Below are 18,226 nucleotides of genomic sequence, written 5' to 3' on the forward strand. Positions count from 1 at the left end.
TGATGAATACTGAGGTGACGATTGTATGACATGGATTTCAGCAGGATCTGATATTGCACATCCTACTGCGATGGAGCATACCTGCAACAATCTTTGAGTAAATGTTCTTCACACAAGTTTGGGAACAAGCCAGGTGGCGTTGTAAAGTTGTAACTTTATCCTGACATAAATGTAATAGCATCTAAAATATGGTTATTGTCGTAGCCGAGGCCTTTGAGAACACAATTTCACTGAACTCGGGTTTTGATGTCATTCTGTGTTTAGGAAAACAAGGGCATGTTGCACCAGGCTCTGAAGATGCATCGGGATTCTTTGGGTGAACTTATCATCATGTTGGAAGGTATGTATTTAAGGAGACCCCATATTTTGTCCAAAATTAATAAGAAAATGAAAAACTCATTGCAGTTTGCTTGTACTTGTGTTCCAGTGTTTGTTTTGTTACCTCCACCACCAAAGGTGGATGGAGGTCATCTTTTCAACCCTGTCTGTTTGTTTGTCTGTGACAAGATATCTCAAAAAGTTGTGCATGGATTCGGACGAAATTTGGTGGAAATGTAGCATATGTGAAAAGTACGAAATGATTAGATTTTGGTGAAGATTCGAATCCGGCTACTAGAATTTTTAAGTGATTCTTCACCATTGGGAAATAGGGCCAAAAACAATATATAGCAGGAAATCTCAAAGTTGTGGACAGATTTGGACGAAACTTGGTGGACAGGTCGGTTGTGTGACAAGAACAAGCCGATTCAATTTTGGTTCAGGTCCGAATCCAGATCCGGCCTATCAGTGGAATACAAAATGTAAACTGTTCAGCCTGGCGGAGGTTTGCGCTCTACCGATTGCCGTTCTAGCTGTTGTTGTTGATCATTTTTATGGATGTGTGCATTTGTTACCCTCTTGAAGAGCAATTGAAATATATCACGTGTTTGACAAATCATTAAAAATGGAGACTTCAACCTCAACAGCTATCAGCAGGGGCCGCTCTGCCGCAATGTGTGAATACCACGCCGTTAAACTTCAGTCGCATGGGTGTTAGACAACTGTAAATGTTAAACAACTGCAGCATTAACGTTAATTCTTGCACTCCTCCACAATCATTGTGGTTAGAACAAATAGTTAAGACTTCAGTCTAAAAAGAAAACTCTGGTGGATGAAGTTGCATGTTCTGAAAACATTTCGCTCCCCCTGGTGGATGAAGTTGCATGAGCTGAAAACATTTCGCTCCATAATGTAAGTGTTGCAGCACTCAAGCCATTTTATTTGTTTTGTCCATTCTAGCTATATCACAAGGGCCACATTAAACCCATGGCATCCTTTTATATGGGTTTCAAAATGGTCCTAGTTGGTAGATTATTATTAGCAATGAGACTATTATATGATTTGATGGGGAGGTTTGTGTTGATAAAACAATGCAAAAATGAAGACGGCACAGAGAGGTGAAATAATTTATCCTCATTTTTAAATAACGGAGGAACAACAACACTCGTGGGATCGGTGGACATTTATGCGTTTACACTATGCGGACTTACTACAGGCTATAAACCATTTGGGGTTAGCATAGAGAAATAAACACATATAACATGATATTATAACCCCCTAGTACCTCATGGAGAAATAAACACTGAGTGTAAACCCAGAAACCAGCGTATTTGTTCATGCTTTCCTTTAAATTTGTCTTTTGCTTGAAATGTACTGTTCTTCCTGCTTGTAAGACAGGTTTTTAAGCTTGTGTTGTACAGACAGTGCTTTGGGCTGTTTAATGAGCGCCCGTGGATGAACCAGGATGCCTTAAACTCAAGTGTATGTGAGAGTGATCCGAGTGGCTGCAGTGTTTTTTTATTATTATTTTAATTCCCCTCTCCTCCTCCCGCCTTTGTGTGCAACGCTATCTGCTCGCATAAGGAAATGCCTTTTTGGAGAGCGATCTCATTCTGCGCGATAAAGGCTGCCCATGAATGAGGTCGCGTATGAAAGGAGCTGAGCAGGCGAGCGCACTTGGCTGAGCGTTGGGCAATTGTTGTCGTGAGGCGCCCTACCCAAGTGGCTCGTATTATTGAATGGGATAATGTGCGGAGAGCCGCACTCGACCCTGCCCATTGTGAGGCCGCGAGAACGCTTCTCCTTGTGATCTCTTTGCAGCCGAGGACGCTGGGCGGCGGAAGGACTTGCTTCACGCAGAGGTATTCTCAGCACCGGCGAGACACCCAAGAGAGGCGTCTGTTTCCTCCGCCGTTTTCTCAGACCCTCCGTGATACCTTGCTCCACGTTTCCTTGGCAACGCTCAGACCCATCCACAGAATACAATTCGCAGTATCTCGAAGACTAGCAGTTCATCTTTTCACTCACCCTAATTTTTCTTGTAGCTGCTTTTTTAACACTCTTTGCTATGTTTAGGTCCTATAACCCCCTAGTACCTCAGAATAATGTTTCTTATGAATAATGAAACATTCTTCACACTGTTTGGTTAGAGATAATAATGTGCTCACTTTCTTCCTGCAACTTTATTATGTAATGCTGCTCTGTATTTGACCTGTTTGCAGAGCCAAAACGATACCTCTGCAAAGCTAGAAAACAATCCTTATTATGAGGCACTTGTGTAAAAATTAATTAATTAAAGTTCCATGTGACCTGACATTGCAAAATGTGCAAAATGTAAATGAGCATAGGAGGCACTCACATAATAATTCAGATGACATATACACAAAGGCCTCAGCTTTTTCACTCAGAACAGCACATCACCATTCACAAGTGTACACACATGAACCTTCAGGGGGAGGTACAGCATGATGTGCATGAGGAAGTGTAGCGCAAGACTTTAGGAATTTTTATTTTATTTTATTTTTACAAACTGTATTGCCCATTTATTCATCATTTGTGGAAAACCTCTAAAGATGCCACATGTGTAACATTCACTGATTAAAATATAGCAACCGCACAGCTCATTAACTATTTATGATGTCTGAAGGTTTGCAAGTTTCATCTTGCATGATGCAGTTTCTCCTGTAGCATCATTACCATTCGGATGCCACAACAAAACGACAACCGTGGTGTTAAACCTGGGACAGCTTAAATGGCTCATGCTGCAAAAAAAAAAGGAATGTGTAGAAATTCCGAGCACATGAGAATCCCATGATGTCGACTGCAACACAGCGTCTCCCATAATTTTTTTTTCTAAGTGCAGGAGTATTTCAAAAGGGAAATTGACCATCTTCTCTCGAAACCAAAGACGCGAGATGGAATCCTGTATGCACAAGGTGTGCACATTCCAAGCCCTTTGGAATCGAGACTTTTGTTGGGTTCTCTTCATGCCATGTCACTGAAGGGTAGATAACCACTTGAAAGTTTTCTTCTTTTTTTTTTTCTTTTTCTCTCTCAAAGCAAGCTGGATCTTATCTTCAACCCCAAGAGCCCAGCTTCGTTTCAGATTGATTAATGATCCAGTCGGCTGTTGGAGGCGTTCAGGAAGCAAAGCCAATTGCATGGCATTTTTCCGACCGAAACCTGAACCCAGTGTCAGCTGGGTTTTTTTTTTAATGAGAACGATAACTTTTTTTTCTTCGCATTTTCACGTGTTAACCATCCTAACTTCACAGAATTCAACAACAATTTCAAGATTTATTTTGGCATTCGCCATTTTCACTTAAAATATTTATTTGTGTGCGATTTAATGCAAAAGCTGTTCAGAGATAGTCACCTATCTTAAGTGGCAAAAATCCTTTGCATGGATTGATAGTATTTGGTATGCCCTCACTATTGTTGTTGAGTCACATGGATTTTTAACCCTGTGGTTTCATTGGCCGAAAAGTGAAACTGCATAATGGGGCTTGCATTTTATTTGTTTTACCCGCTCTCGCATGGCAGACTATTTAACCTCGTACTGACTTCATACTAACGCCGTGCTTCCTGATGTCTTATCTCGAATAGGTGCAGAATCTCATGGCCCGTGCAGAGCAGATCAAAGAAGACCTTAAGGTTTGTCTTTTACAAAAGTAGGGGGGAGTAACTTAGGAAGAAATTGCCTTAAAATGTATTCACGATCAATTTTCATGCCTAAAATAAGTTGTAGTTTGGAGGTTTTAAAGAAAAATACTTTTTCAGGCATGCATATTAGAAGCTGCATATTAGAAGGATTGGATGGTAGAATGAAATGATTGAATGGTATGTGTTGAGGAAATAACTCTTGTAATTAATTTGTCTTCTTTCTTAACACTGTACAACAGATGAAGGAATCCAAGGCATCTATTATGGAGAATGAAGAATTTTCGGATTCGATTAAAAATGGTAAGGATTATATGGAGGTGTTTTACATGTTTTATTATAAAATATTGTAACTGTATTCTGGTATCGCTATTCTTCAATGTTTCTTTGCTCATTGTGACATTTTACCAGTACATCTTTCACACAGACACAAGACAACACAGGACATGGCTTCAAACAGACACAGCAAATAGACCTTGGGTAACGTCCCGAGGTACTCTGGGTACCTCTGGCGCCACCTTGTGACGTAGTTTCTCTTCGCACTCAGCGGGGCATTTTTGCGGATAAATTCCCTCCCCTATTCTCTCCCCTCACGCACACCCAACCCACTCAAAAATGGGATGCCATCCCACAGAGTTTATTTGTGCTCTATCCTCTAAAGTCTAAATGCTGAGCATCAAACGTCACATACCGTTTTGAAAGTCTGTGGTATTGACTTTGCCAGGGTCAGGAAATGCGGGCCACGAGGAACTAAGTTTGATAAGTATGATGTCTTAGGTTAAACTGTTTGGCAGCCATATTGGATTGTTGGAAAATGTTAAAATGTTTTTCTCTGGAGCTACTTGACCAATTGATGCGAAACTTGAAAAGTATCATCCGCTACACATGTGGAGAAAGTTGTGATCACAATGACATCACAGGTCACATGGTTTGGCAGCCATATTGGATTAAAGGAAAACTTTTAAAAATCATCCTCTCTGTTTGGTTAGAGATAATAATGATAAACCACCTAACCGATGATGCTTCAGCAATCATACTTTTATCACCACGAGTACTCAATGATGTACCTAAAGTTTCACATTGATTGGTTCAACCGTTTGACAGAAGGAGATTTTTTAAAGTTTTGCCTTTGATCCATTAATAGCTGCCCGACCACATGACCTATGATGTTTTTGTTATCAAACTTTATTTAGCATGGTTATTCGATTTTATATTTATTTTAGAACATCCTTTTGACCTCAAAAATAATTTGTGGTTGAATTCAGTGACCTGATATGCAAATCGTCTTCAAAGTTTAAGTTAATTGGATGAAAATTGACAATTTTAGAAATTTGGCCTATGTTGACCTCAAAAATAGTTGGTGGTTGGATTCAGTAAGCTGATGTGACAATCCTTTTCAAATTTCAAGTCAATCGGATGAAAATTGAGGATTTTAGAAATTCGAAAAAAGTGGTTGACCACTTTTTGAGTTGAACATTTGTTGAACTTTTGGCCTACTCTGATCTCAAAAATAGTTGGTGGTTGAATTCAGTTAGCTGATATGTAAATCCCATTTCAATTTCAAGTGAATCGGATGAAAATTGAGGATTTTAGAAATTTGAAATTGTTGTTTACCTTTACTCATAGAGTGACACTTGGCAAAACAGTACAAAGTAGAATGCCACTCAGTAGAGAATACTTTTGACCTCAAAAATAATTTGTGGTGGAATTCAGTGACCTGATATGCAAATCGTCTTCAAAGTTCAAGTGAATCTGAGAAAATTGACAATTTTAGAAATTTGGCCTATGTTGACCTTTTGGCCTATGTTGACCTAAAAATTAGTAGGTGGTTGGTTTCACTAAGGTGATATTCAAATCCTATTTAGATTTCAAGTCAATCGGATGAAAATTGAGGATTTTAGAGATTTGTAAAAAGTGGCTGACCTTTGGCCTATATTGACCTTTTGGCCTATGCCGATCTCAAAAATAGTGGGTGGTTGAATTCAGTAAGCCGATATGTAAATCCCATTCAAATTTCAAGTCAATTGGATGAAAATTGAGGATTTTAGAGATTTGTAATAAGTGGTTGACCTTTGGCCTATGTTGACCTTTTGACGTCAAAAATATATAGGATTTTGTCAGACCACAAACTACAATTTGGTGAAGTTTCGTAAAGATCGGTTTAAAATTGTGACCTGTAAGCAAGTATAAGTGAGCGGACAGGCAAACAAACAAACATACAATGTGAAAAATCACTTATAGAGCGACACTTGGCAAAACAGAACAATGTAGCATGGCACTCAGTGGGGCATCCTTTTAACCTCAAAAATAATTAGTGGTTGAATTCAGTGACCTGATATACAAACCGTCTGCAATTGACAATTTTACAATGCAAATTGACAATTTTAGAAATTCGGCCTATGTTTACCTTTTGGCCTATGTCCACCTCAAAAATTGTTGGTGGTTGCTTTCAGTAAGGTGATATGAAAATCCTTTTTAAATTTCAAGCCAATCGGATGAAAATTGACGATTTTAGAAATTTGAAATTGTTGTTGACCTTTGACCTCTGGTGGTCCCAAAAATAGTTGGTGGTTGAATTTAGTTTGCTGATGTGTAAATCCCATTCAAATTTCAAGTGAATCGGATGAAAATTGAGGATTTTAGAAATTTGAAATGGTTGTTGACCTTTGGCCTATGTTGACCTTTTGGCCTGTGCTGATCTCAAAAAATAGTTGGTGGTTGAATTCAATTCGCCGACATGTATGTCCTATTCAAATTTTAAGTCAATTGGATGAAAATTGAGGATTTTAGAAATTTGAAAAAAAGTGGTTGACCTTTGGCCTATGTTGACCTTTTGGCCTATGTTGATCTCAAAAATAGTTGGTGGTTGAATTCAGTTCGCCGATATGTAAATCCTATTCAAATTTCAAGTCAATCGGATGAAAATTTAGGATTTTAGAAATATGAAATGGTTGTTGACCTTTGGCCTATCACAATTTTAAACCGATCTTCACGAAACTTTACCAAATGGTAGAGTTCGTGGTCCGACAAAATCCTATATATTTTTTGGTTCAAAAGGTCAAAAGGTAAAAGGTAGTTTAAAACCTTTTGACCTTTTGACCCCAAAAATATATAGGATTTTGTCGGACCACGAACTCTACAATTTGGTAAAGTTTCGTGAAGATCGGTTTAAAATTGTGACCTGTAGGCAAGTATAAGTGAGCGGGCAGACAAACAAACAAACACACACACACACACACACAAACACACAAACCGGAGTGAGCAACATACTTGCAAAAAAATTTTTTTTCTTTGCCATGTAACACACACACACACACACACACACACACACACACACACACACACACACACACACACACACACACACACACACACACACACACACACACACACAAACCGGAGTGATCAACATAGTGTACTTGCAAAAAAAAGGAAAAAAACTGCCAAGTAACAAACGGAATCAAATTCAATACCCTATCAGGCGAGAGTAATAATTGGTGAGAATGTTGATGTGATATTCACCTATTGCAGTTTACAGTGATGGAGAGGTTCTGAACACAAATTGAAAAATATTTGCTCTCCCGTAAAATTGTGGAAATGCAAAAGCCTTTCTGTGTTCAATTGAAATGGATGAAGACAGATTCAGATGGATTTAGCTGGATTGAAAGGCCCTCCTTATAAATGATGATGCACAAATATAATGATGATCAAAATCTTGGAAAATCCACTCGTTAAACCCAAAACACTGCACAGGTTGTGGATCACGGAATCGCCAAGCTTTCAGGAAAACCCTGATCTTGTGTGTGAGGATGGAATGGCATGCGCAATCACTATTGTGAAAGCTGAAACTATAAAGCAAGTGAACATGGGGATCGATGCAAGCCGAGCGAGTGAACGCAATGCACACCAATGCAATGGGAAATTTGGAATTGCATTCCCCATGTTCGGTAAATTGCCGTGTGGTACACGGCGAGCCAAAGGGAATTCCTCTTTCAGAAATGTTCACTTAAGCTGAACAGACATCGAATGCATGAATGCTATTTAACTGAATATTGGCTAAAGTTTATGTCTGTTGCTCTTTGGGGGATGAGGAGGGGGTGCAGATACATTGGTGTACGTTACATGAATTTCGAGGACACAGGAGACAATGGAGAAACATGTATGTTGTGGGATTTTAACCTGGGTTATTTGTATCACGACTCAGGAACGAATTTTTTTTGCAGCTTTTCTTTATCTCTCCACAGGTTTCCATTGGAGTTTGTTTGTAGTAGTTACATTGTACTTTTTCCAAGGTTTTTCCTTTTTTTAACAATCTCTACTGATTCTTAAACCGATTCATTTTCTCATTTTCGAAAAAGCTACAAATACACTTATAGTAGTCGCATATAGACAAACACCAATAGAAGTGAGTTGTATGCAAAATCATACAGGTTCCTAAAGCACTGCTGGCATGCATTGTTAAATGCATAAATGTAAATGGGCAAATGGTAGCCATCAAAATAAGAGAGGTAACAGGAATAAAATAGGATGGTAAACTTGTATAAAAGAGAAAAAGGAGGGACGATGAGAAAAAAAATTTGATTAAAGAAATATAGACGAGACGGATTTCTGAGAAATGTGAATGTTAGGTGCATTTTTGGGTAAAAGTTGGGAACCTCACTTTTTAACATAATTAGGGTATGCTGAATTCGATTAACCCGGTTCCCAAGCCGAATTTTGAGTTTTTGACCTAATTAGCATAAACAAAATGGCCACCAAATTGCCGTTTTTAGACAATTTCTTTGAACAAGCATTTATATATCATGTACATACATGCAGCTCTTTTACTTTAACTTTACAACTTTTACCCCAAAATGCACCTAGAAGCTTATTTTCACCTAGAAGAAGCAAAATGCACCTAGAAGCCTAGAAGCTCCTTTTTCCATAAATCGGTCTAATCTCATATATGTGTATAAAAACAAAAAACACGGTCCGTGAAGCCATGTGACTATATGTCTATCAATTACATACTGTCTGAACGTCAGTTGCACCCTGACTACACGTGCGTCTATTAATTACGTACTATTGGAATACAACAACAACAACAACAACAACAACATGCATTTTAAGGCCATTTTCCCTGCTAGAGCGGGGGTTAGCCTTGCGGTCCCCATGACAATCTTCTCCATTTTGCCCTATTTTCTGCATCTCTCCTTGTTAACCCCCTTGCCCGCATTTCTTCTTCCACCATCTTTAGCCAAGTCTTTCTCGGTCTTCCCCGTCCTCTACTTCCTTCTACATCAATTTCCATCACTCTTCTCAACCAGTCACTTTCATCCTTCCTCAACACATGACCAAACCATCTCAGCCTGTTCCTCTTCACAGCATCAATCACAGGCAATATTCCCATCATCTTTCGCAATTCATCATTTGTCTTCCTCTCTCTCAACGATACTCCGCACATCCATCGAACCATTCGCATTTCCACCCTTTCCAGCCTTCGTTGCTGCTCTACGTTCATTACCCATGTCTCGCTCCCATAAATCGTAACACTTCTCACACATGCAGCATACACCTTTCCCTTCAGCTTCAGCGACACTCTCCTCCTCATCAGCATGCCACTCAGTTCCCGAAACTTCTTCCATGCACATCTCACTCGAGCAACCGTTGCCGAGTCTGATCCACCTTCTCCATTCAGCATGTCTCCGAGGTAGCAAAATGTTTTCACACCTTCCAGCTTCACGCCGTCTCCAAGATCCAACTCAACATTTCCTCCATCTGCAGTTCCCTCTGTGCACACCTTACATTTGAATGTAGCTGCCACACTGGTAAATGACCCTCTCAGACCACTACATTTTTGATGAACCCACTCAGCGCACATTGTACATTAAATGGAGTTCACTCCGACACCCTTCCTGCACACAGCACACGGCCACTTCCCAGTTTTTTCCACCTCACCACATGCTTTACCACTTGCCATCACCTTCGTCTTTCCGATATTCACCTTCAGACCTTTTGTCTCCATACATTCCTTCCACTTGTTCATCTTTTCCTTCAGTCCATCCATACTTTCCGCAATCAACACCAGATCATCTGCAGACAACAACTCGCACGGTAAACCCTCCTTTACGTTCTGAGCCAGCACCTCCATCACAGCTACAAATAGTAGTGGACTTAGTACCGACCCCTGATGCACTCCCACCTTCACCTCAAACTCACCACTGTTCCCGTCCTTCGTCCTTACAGCTGTGCGCGCTCTTTTGTACATTGCCATCACTACTCTGATCAACCATTCCTCCACTCCTAACTTCCTCAATGCCCATGTCAATACTTTGCGTGGAACCCTATCGAATGCTTTCTCCAGATCAACAAACCCAAAAAACAACTTCCTCCTCTTCTCCATGTACTTCTCCTGCAACTGCCTCACAATGAAAAGCGCATCTGTCGTTCCTCTTCCTGGCATAAATCCAAACTGCATTTCGTCGATCTTCACTTTCTTCCTTATCCTCCTCTCCAACACCCTTTCCAATACCTTCATTCCATGCTCCAATAACTTTATCGCTTGGTACGAGCCACACTCCAGAGGGTCACCTTTCCCCTTGTATAGAGGGACGAGGGTACTCAGTTCCCAAGCCACTGGAATGCGGCCTTCTTTCACCACCAGATTACAGATCTCTGTCATTCTCTTCACACCCCAACTTCCTGCTGCCTTCAACATATCTCCCACAACTCCCGTCGGCCCTCCCGCTTTTCCACTCTTCATTGCTGTTATCGCTTCCTCAACGTCTTTCTCAGTTATCTTCTCTGCCGGTCCTAAAACTGGGTTACTCTCTATGTTGCCATCCCATTCATTCTCTGTATTCAACAGCATTTCCATATATCTTTTCCATCTTCCTTTAATTCCATCTGGGTCGACAACGATTTGTCCCACTTCATCCTTCAAGCAACTCACCCCCATCACGTCACACCTTTCTTTCGCTATGTGCTTTGCAATCCTGAATACTGCTTTCTGACCCTCTTCTGAATCCAAGCGTTCTCCGAACATTTTCCTCCATGCCTCCTGCGCCTTTGCTACCTCTTTCTTTGCAGCCTTCCTGGCTGCCTTATAACTTTCATGCTCTGCTGTTTCTGCTCCCGTACCCTTCGCCTTCTGCCACTCCTTGAACTTCTTCCTCTTCTCGTCAATCCTCTTTCCAACTTCATCATCCCACCACCATGTTTCCGAGTGCCTCGGTGGTCCTTTTGTCCATCCACATACCTCACCAACGGCTCCTAACAGACTAGCTTTCATTGACATCCAACCACTTTCAAGCTCAACCACATCATCCTCTACCCTACTCAGCCTCTCTTTTAATGCCTCCCTTACTGTCACCTCTTTCAACCTCCACACCTTCATTCTTGGTTGGTACTTCACCCGCCGAGCTCTCCTCGCACCTTTCATTTTTATGTCGCAGACAACCAAGTGGTGCTGTGAAACAGCCTCCTCCCCCGGGATCACCTTTGTGTCCCGGAGGTGCCCCCTATCTCGCCTACGCACCATCAGGTAGTCAACGGTTGTCGTCGACCCACCTGACGTGTATGTAACAAGCTTATTATCCTCTTTCTGGAACTGAGTATTACAAATCAACAAATCAGCTCCATTAGCAAACTCCAAAATCCTTTCACCTTCTCCATTTCTCACACCATATCCGTAACCCCCATGAACTCCCTCAAAACCATCCATACTCCTTCCCACATGTCCATTCAGGTCTCCTCCCACCACAACAACTTCCTCATCTTTCACGTTTTCCATCAGCTTCTCTATCGCACACCAGAACTTGTCCTTCTCTTCATTGCTTCGACCAACCTGCGGAGCATATCCCGAGATGACGTTCACCAAGAGCTTTCCAATCATCATTTTCACCATCATCAACCTATCACTCACTCTAGTCACACTCACCACACTGTCTACAAACTCCTCAGAAAACAGGACACCAACACCATTCACGCCCTCCGGGCACCCTTGCCACACAAACTTGTATTTCTGTCCCTGCCTACCCTTCACCATTCTCACACCACTTCCCTTCCATCTCGTCTCTTGCACACAACATATGTCCACTCTTCTTCTGACCAATACTTCCACCACTTCTCCTGATCTCCCTGTCATTGTCCCTACATTCCATGTCCCAAACCTCAGAAACCGATCTCCACTTCGGGCTGCACCCTGCCAATATGTAGTTGTAATTGTCATGGTTCTCTTTTTGAGGCAATGTTTTTTATGGCCGGATGCCCTTCCTGACGCCAACCCTCTTAGTCGTCTCTTACGACACGCAGGGATACGGTGTACCTATTCTGACCAGGGTACACACTGGGAAACGTTTAAAACATGGAAATTCTGGGGGGGGGGGGGGGGGGCGTCGTCAGCATCACGGCCTTGGGATTGGAATGTACCTTTTAAACCGTTTCACCCTTTAGACTGCTGAGACCTTTGAAGACACTTTACGACTCTTAAGACCATTAAAGACCTCCATGTCCCTTAAGACCCCCCAAAACCCTAAAAACGTTAAAGACCCTCAAGACCCATTTTACCTTTAGCACCCTTTAGACACCATTAGATACCTACCATTCGATCCCTTCACCCTTTTTTTTCCCTTTTTTTTTTGGAATACAAGATTGAGGCTCGTGAAAGAGCTAACATTAATCACACAAAAAGTCAAACCGGCACATAAAACACAAAAATAAGGGGAGCAGTAGACAAGATGGGGAGAGGGGGGGAAGGACACAAACACAACATTTGAGAGCAGGGACATCGGGAGAAATGTGGGAGGGGGGGGGTGCTTAGGGGGAGGTGGGAGAGGTATAAAACATATGAACACTGCAAGGACTTCCAGGAAAGAAGTTGGAATTTCAAAAAAAATGTATCTGGGGTGAATTAGCGGGGGTAGAAAAGATCAAGGTTTTGGATGGGAGAAGATAAGAGATGGTGGTAAACAGCTGTTTTAAAGACCTGGAGGGAGGAGTGGGATTGAAGGGAGTGGGGGAGTTTGTTCCAGAGGCGGGAGAAAAGGGGAATGAAAGAGTGAAGGTGAGCAGAGATTCTTGATTTTAGCAGTTTAACCATAAGAGGGTTGCAGGCAGATCTTGTGCGACCTGAAGGAATATTGGGGGACAGAGCACAGAGGGAGCTGGGGGGGGGGGGTAGGGCCGGAGAGGAGTTGGTAGAAGACAGAAAGACCACCAACCTGCCTGCGGTGAGTGAGTGAAAGGCCCTCGGAGTTAGCTTCATCGCAGGAGATTCCAACGATTCTGAAAGCTTTGGTTTCAACAGCGTGAAGCCGAGCTAGGTGTGAGGCAGGAGCACCGGCCCAGAGGGGGGAACAGTATTCCATTGAGCTGTGGATGAAAGCCTTGTATGTGGTGAGGAGCTCAGGTGTGTCAAGGAAGGACTTCACACGATGGAGGATGCCCAGTCGGCGACTGGCTTTGGAGGCCAGCTTGGAAATGTGGTTTCCCAAGAAAGATCATGGCAGATAGTGAGACCCAAAAGCTTGAGCGGCAGAACTTCTTGGAGAGGATTGTTGAGAAAGTAGATGGGAGGGTTGTCCAGTCGGTCTTTTCGGAGAGACATAGTAAGAGTGTGAGATTTGTCAGGATTGAAAGACTTGTTCCACTTGTTTGACCAGTCTGTGATTTTGTCAATGTCTGCAGAGTGAGGAGGCTGCAGACTGCGGATCTGAGGGATGAGGAATGGAGCGGCAGATGGTGGAGTCATCAGCAAAGAGATAGAGGATTTTCCAGAGAGTCGGAGAGATCATTGATGAAGACCAGAAATAGCACAGGGCCCAGAACACTACCTTGGGGAACTCCAGCCAGAACAGGAAGGGGAGATGAGAGAAATCCATTCAGGGCCACACGTTGCCTACGACCAGATAGGAAGTCTGCAAGCCATGAGTGGAGATTTCCATGGATACCATAGGAGGAGAGTTTGGTGAGCAGAGCGGGGTGCCAGACCGTATCGAAGGCACGTGATATGTCAAGTGAGACAGCTCTGATTTCCTGTTTGGCATGGAGGACCTCCATCCATTGTTGAGACAGCAGAAGCAACATGTCCAGAGTAGAATGACCTGGTCTGAATCCAAATTGATGATCAGAGATCAAGCCATTGGAGAAGAGGAAGGATTTGATATCTGAAGCAATGATGGATTCCATGACTTTGCTGATAATTGGAAGCAGGCTGATTGGTCTGTAGTTGCAAGGATCTGTTTTTGCACCTTTTTGTGTAAAGTGGTAATGATTGCTGATTTCCAAGATGCTGGCAGATGACCTTGAGCAAAAGAGAGGGTGAAAAGAACAGAGAGAGGTCGAGTTAGAGCGGCAGAGCAGGATTTTAGGACCCGTGGGCTGATGCCGTCTGGTCCAGTTGCAGAATCAGAGTCGAGGTTTGACAAAAACTTCTCCACCTTGTTAGGAGAGAAGGACACATAGTCCAGGAGCAGTTGGGTTCGACTGGGAAAGGTGGGAACAGAGAGAGATGGGTTTGGGACACAACATTTTGAGGCAAACACAGAGTTGAGGCATTCGGCTTTGTCACGTGCGGTGTCAACTGTGTAGCTATTTGAGGTAATTTGGAGGGGAGGGGCAAGGGGGGAGATTTGGAGGGGAGGGGCAAGGGGGGAGTTTAGAAAGTGGATGATTAATGAAAGATGAACATTTATAACAAATTGGGTTTATTGTGATTTTCAAGTTAGCGATCCGTTGAAGAACGATGGAGGAGGGGTGGAATGAATGAGAATTTAGAGCATGTCGTGAGAAAGAATTATAAGAGATTGAATTTTTTTTTGAAGTGGAATGAGTTGAAGAGGAAATTGAAAGGAGCCTTTTAAATAGGAAGAAAAACAGCGTGTTGTAATAAACCACTGAATAAAACACTGCAGGGGAAAGTTTAAACATATTTAAACAGAACCGTGAAGAACAGTCTTATATTCACAAAGATACCAACGGGGAGAGGGCCTTGAGGGACAACCACGAGTCACTTGAACAGAGCAAAAGGTGGAAGGCAAGGCGATAATGGGGGCGGGCGGGACAGCGCACGTGGACAGAGGCGCACGATGGGACAAAAGCACACGAGGAGAAAGGAAAATAAGTTTTTTTTTGTTGTTGTTGTTTTTTGGGGGGGGGGGGGGGTTACAACGTTAGACAAAGAGTAGATATTGGGGGAAGTTTGGGGGAGAAGGGAAAATCTAAAAACCTAGCAAAAACAGCGAAGGAAAGGACAAACTTCGACGGGGGAAGCCTGAGGCAAGGCCGCACACGCGCGGCAAACAGAAACGATTAATTTATGAAAGATAAACACCGAGAAACTTCCAAGGGGCACACTATAGGTTCACACAACGAAAGATAAATACAGTTTCGACAAAATACAATTGTGAACAATGACCACTTTGAAAACGTGGAGACTGTGTGCACCTTCGAAAATCCGTGACGTCGTCTCCAAGATCTTGCGAGATCTCAAACCCTTTAGACCTTTTAAAACTTTTAGACCACTAGAACCTATAGAAATTTACACCGCTTAAGTCTATTTAGACCCGTTACGCCCTTCAGATAGATTACACTAGCTTGGACCCTTGACCACTGGACCTTTTTTTTTTTTTTTTTTTTTTTTTTTAACCCTTTTTACATTCTTGAGAGATTAAACCTTTTTGACCCATTAGACACTAACTAGCCTACAATTGGAACGTACCTTTTAGACCATGAAGAACCTTTTAAGTGCACACCACACAAACTTCTCTAGTCTTTTTGCAAAACAGACTTTTTTTTTTCAGCAAGTAAAGTGCAAACTCGACCCACCCAGGGGTTGGGTACTCTGCCAATAGGAAATTAATCCAAGTTACTGGATTTGTTTCCCATGCCAGTAAACATATTTGTGAACTTTTGGTTCATAAATTCCATCAGTTACGAACTTCATTTTCAGGAAGAAAAATGTTTCCTTGATCTCAACATTTTGTTCAGATAGCAGGATAGCTCAGAGGTATGTACACTCGCATCTGAGCTTTCTAGCCAAGGTTACAATCTCGGCCTGGCTATAAACTGTCATCCTGGTGTTTCGCAGGCTGGGCGAGGTGTGTGTGTGTGTGTGTGTGTGTGTGTGTGTGTGTGTGTGTGTGTGTGTGTGTGTGTGTGTGTGTGTGTGTGTGTGTGTGTGTGTGTGTGTGTGTGTGTGTGTGTGTGTGTGTTTCGTCCCTAGGGTGAATATTAATCCCTTTAGACACTAACTCCATGTCTCATGTCCTAGCAATAGCTGGTAGCCATTAAAGATCCCAGGGTGTCTTCGCAAAGGGAGGGCGCGTTGTCACCGGCACTGCTGAACATGTTCCAAATTCCTTCCCAAAGGTTCAGCGGCGCAGCACAGCCATGTTTCAGCGAATTACTTACTTAACTACCAGGCTAAATTCTAAATGAAATCCCAGGCTAACGTGCATTTGCCATTAACTAATTTTTTTTGGGGGTTTTGACCTTTTGATGATTTGCTGTTTTTGTTTTCCCTGTCTTGCTCCTACCAAAGCCACTGCGTACTGATGATAAATTGTTTTTTTGTTTTTTTGTTTATCACAATGTCCAGTTTCATTGCAAGTTTTAGTATTGACACCGTTGATTGTGTGACTGTTTTGTTCCAGCATGCAGCATCCAGTAAAGACCTTAATATGGACCTCATCGATTCCAGATATCAAACATTTGCAGATGACACTGCTAATTGTTCTTGAGTAAACTGTTTCGGGTATGTTTATTTTCACTTGAATCTTTCGGTGTTGAAGGATTTACTCTGTGAGAAAACTTTAATTTTCAACTCTTACCACATACAGGAAGTATTGTTTTCCATTTTTTTTCCTCTTTCTTTGGACCTTTTGACTTGCTAGAGTGAAAATACACCATCTCTGTATTAGAGTTGGTGGAACGTTGAAAAATATCTATCCGGATAATCTCCCCAAAATGTGTACATGCCAGCTTGCCGATTAAAAACAAGTACAGGGTTGAACTCCGTTGTTTTACCAAATTTGAATCTTCATTTTCTTGAGTCCATGTACGTATATGCATTGCATAATCCGCTCAGCGTATGTGCAATGGATAAAGTGGTTGAAAGACAATTTTTGGAGATTAAAGAGGACAAGTAACTTATTGCAGTCTTTTCATTTTGGTAAAGTATCGTAACATATTTGTGGAATGAAGAACTTGTCTTGCTGTCGAAGGCTTATGTCAATCTGTCGGTGGACGGGTAGAACAATCGGTGAACGGGTAGAACAATCGGTGAAATCAAGAGAACTTTGATCGAGGTATACTAACCGGCCATCTTTTGCTCCGAGGAAAGGTTAACGCCCGAAACGTCAGCTTCTCCTTGCTTCCCACGGCGGTTGTTTTTGATTATTATTTTTTTCTTCTCTTTACCTTTGGGTTTTTGAAAAAAAGAATTGTTTTTTTTTCTGACTCAACTGCACTTTATTTTAGCCAATTAAAGGTGAGTTATGTTTAAAAGCAATGCCCCTGTTCTAGTTTACTCCCTTAATTATTTTATTATTTTCTAATCCGGGCTGAGTTCTACGTTGGTGTAAAAAAACAAACAATCGTGAATGCTTGAGCGTTCCACGGAGTACATGTGTGGTGGGGGAAATATTTGCTATTATTCCGTATTTGGTGAAATATCTTCTGCTGGTTGCTTGTCTTTTCTCTATCGACTTTATACATCTTGTGACCCAAGCGCGGGGAGGTAATTTTCAGATTATGAAGTTGGCAGAAACTCAATTTTCCTTTACAGCTCGACGTGATCTTGATCCTATCGCTGTTTTGCAGTGAAATTCCAAAGGTTTTTCAAACATTTGGGTTTTTTTTCCACTTCTTGCTTGTTGTTGAAAAAGAAGAGGAATGGTGAAAAGCAAAAGAGAGGAATGGTGAAATTTTTTACATTTTGATCTTGTATATATATGATTATAAAATAAAACACTGAGGTGATTACCATGAGACTAGTTGTTGTTGTTTGTATAAATCAAATCTTCGCTGTTGCTTATATGTATTTATTTATTTATTTATTTATTGCAGTGCAAATTAGGGGCAGAATGTCAGAGCACGTGGCCCTTGGTCTCATTTATAAGGTCGGCAGGATGGCCTAGATGTTTTTCACATTCACCTCTGAGCTGCCTAGCCTAGGCTTGAATCCCGACCTAGCTATAAACTGTCACCTTGGTGTTTCGGAGGCAGGGCAAGGCATCATTGTTTGTGCCGTCCTTCGGATGGATGTTAA

The 18,226-nt window shown here is 41.9% G+C and overlaps 1 protein-coding gene across 8 annotated transcripts in view; it reads left to right on the forward strand.

Annotated features, from left to right (window-relative positions):
* The window catches only part of ULK3 (unc-51 like kinase 3), a 71,309-nt gene extending 53,363 nt beyond the window's left edge, over nucleotides 1-17,946 (forward strand). For 7 of the 8 annotated variants that reach the window (XM_078781733.1, XM_078781739.1, XM_078781732.1 and 4 more), the window contains exons 13-17: nucleotides 265-340; nucleotides 2,140-2,180; nucleotides 3,925-3,972; nucleotides 4,221-4,281; nucleotides 16,611-17,946. In XM_078781733.1, the coding sequence (XP_078637859.1) occupies nucleotides 265-340; nucleotides 2,140-2,180; nucleotides 3,925-3,972; nucleotides 4,221-4,281; nucleotides 16,611-16,627 (243 nt within the window). In that variant the 3' untranslated portion in view covers nucleotides 16,628-17,946. Of the gene's footprint in view, nucleotides 1-264; nucleotides 341-1,902; nucleotides 2,181-3,924; nucleotides 3,973-4,220; nucleotides 4,282-16,610 lie in introns of all 8 variants that reach the window. The other variant, XR_013624083.1, reaches the window with a different exon arrangement.
* Nucleotides 17,947-18,226: the final 280 nt, after the last annotated feature.

This window comes from Myxine glutinosa, chromosome 7 (assembly GCF_964187855.1).
Source record: "Myxine glutinosa chromosome 7, kmMyxGlut1.1, whole genome shotgun sequence".
NCBI classification, from domain to species: Eukaryota; Metazoa; Chordata; class Myxini; order Myxiniformes; family Myxinidae; genus Myxine; species Myxine glutinosa.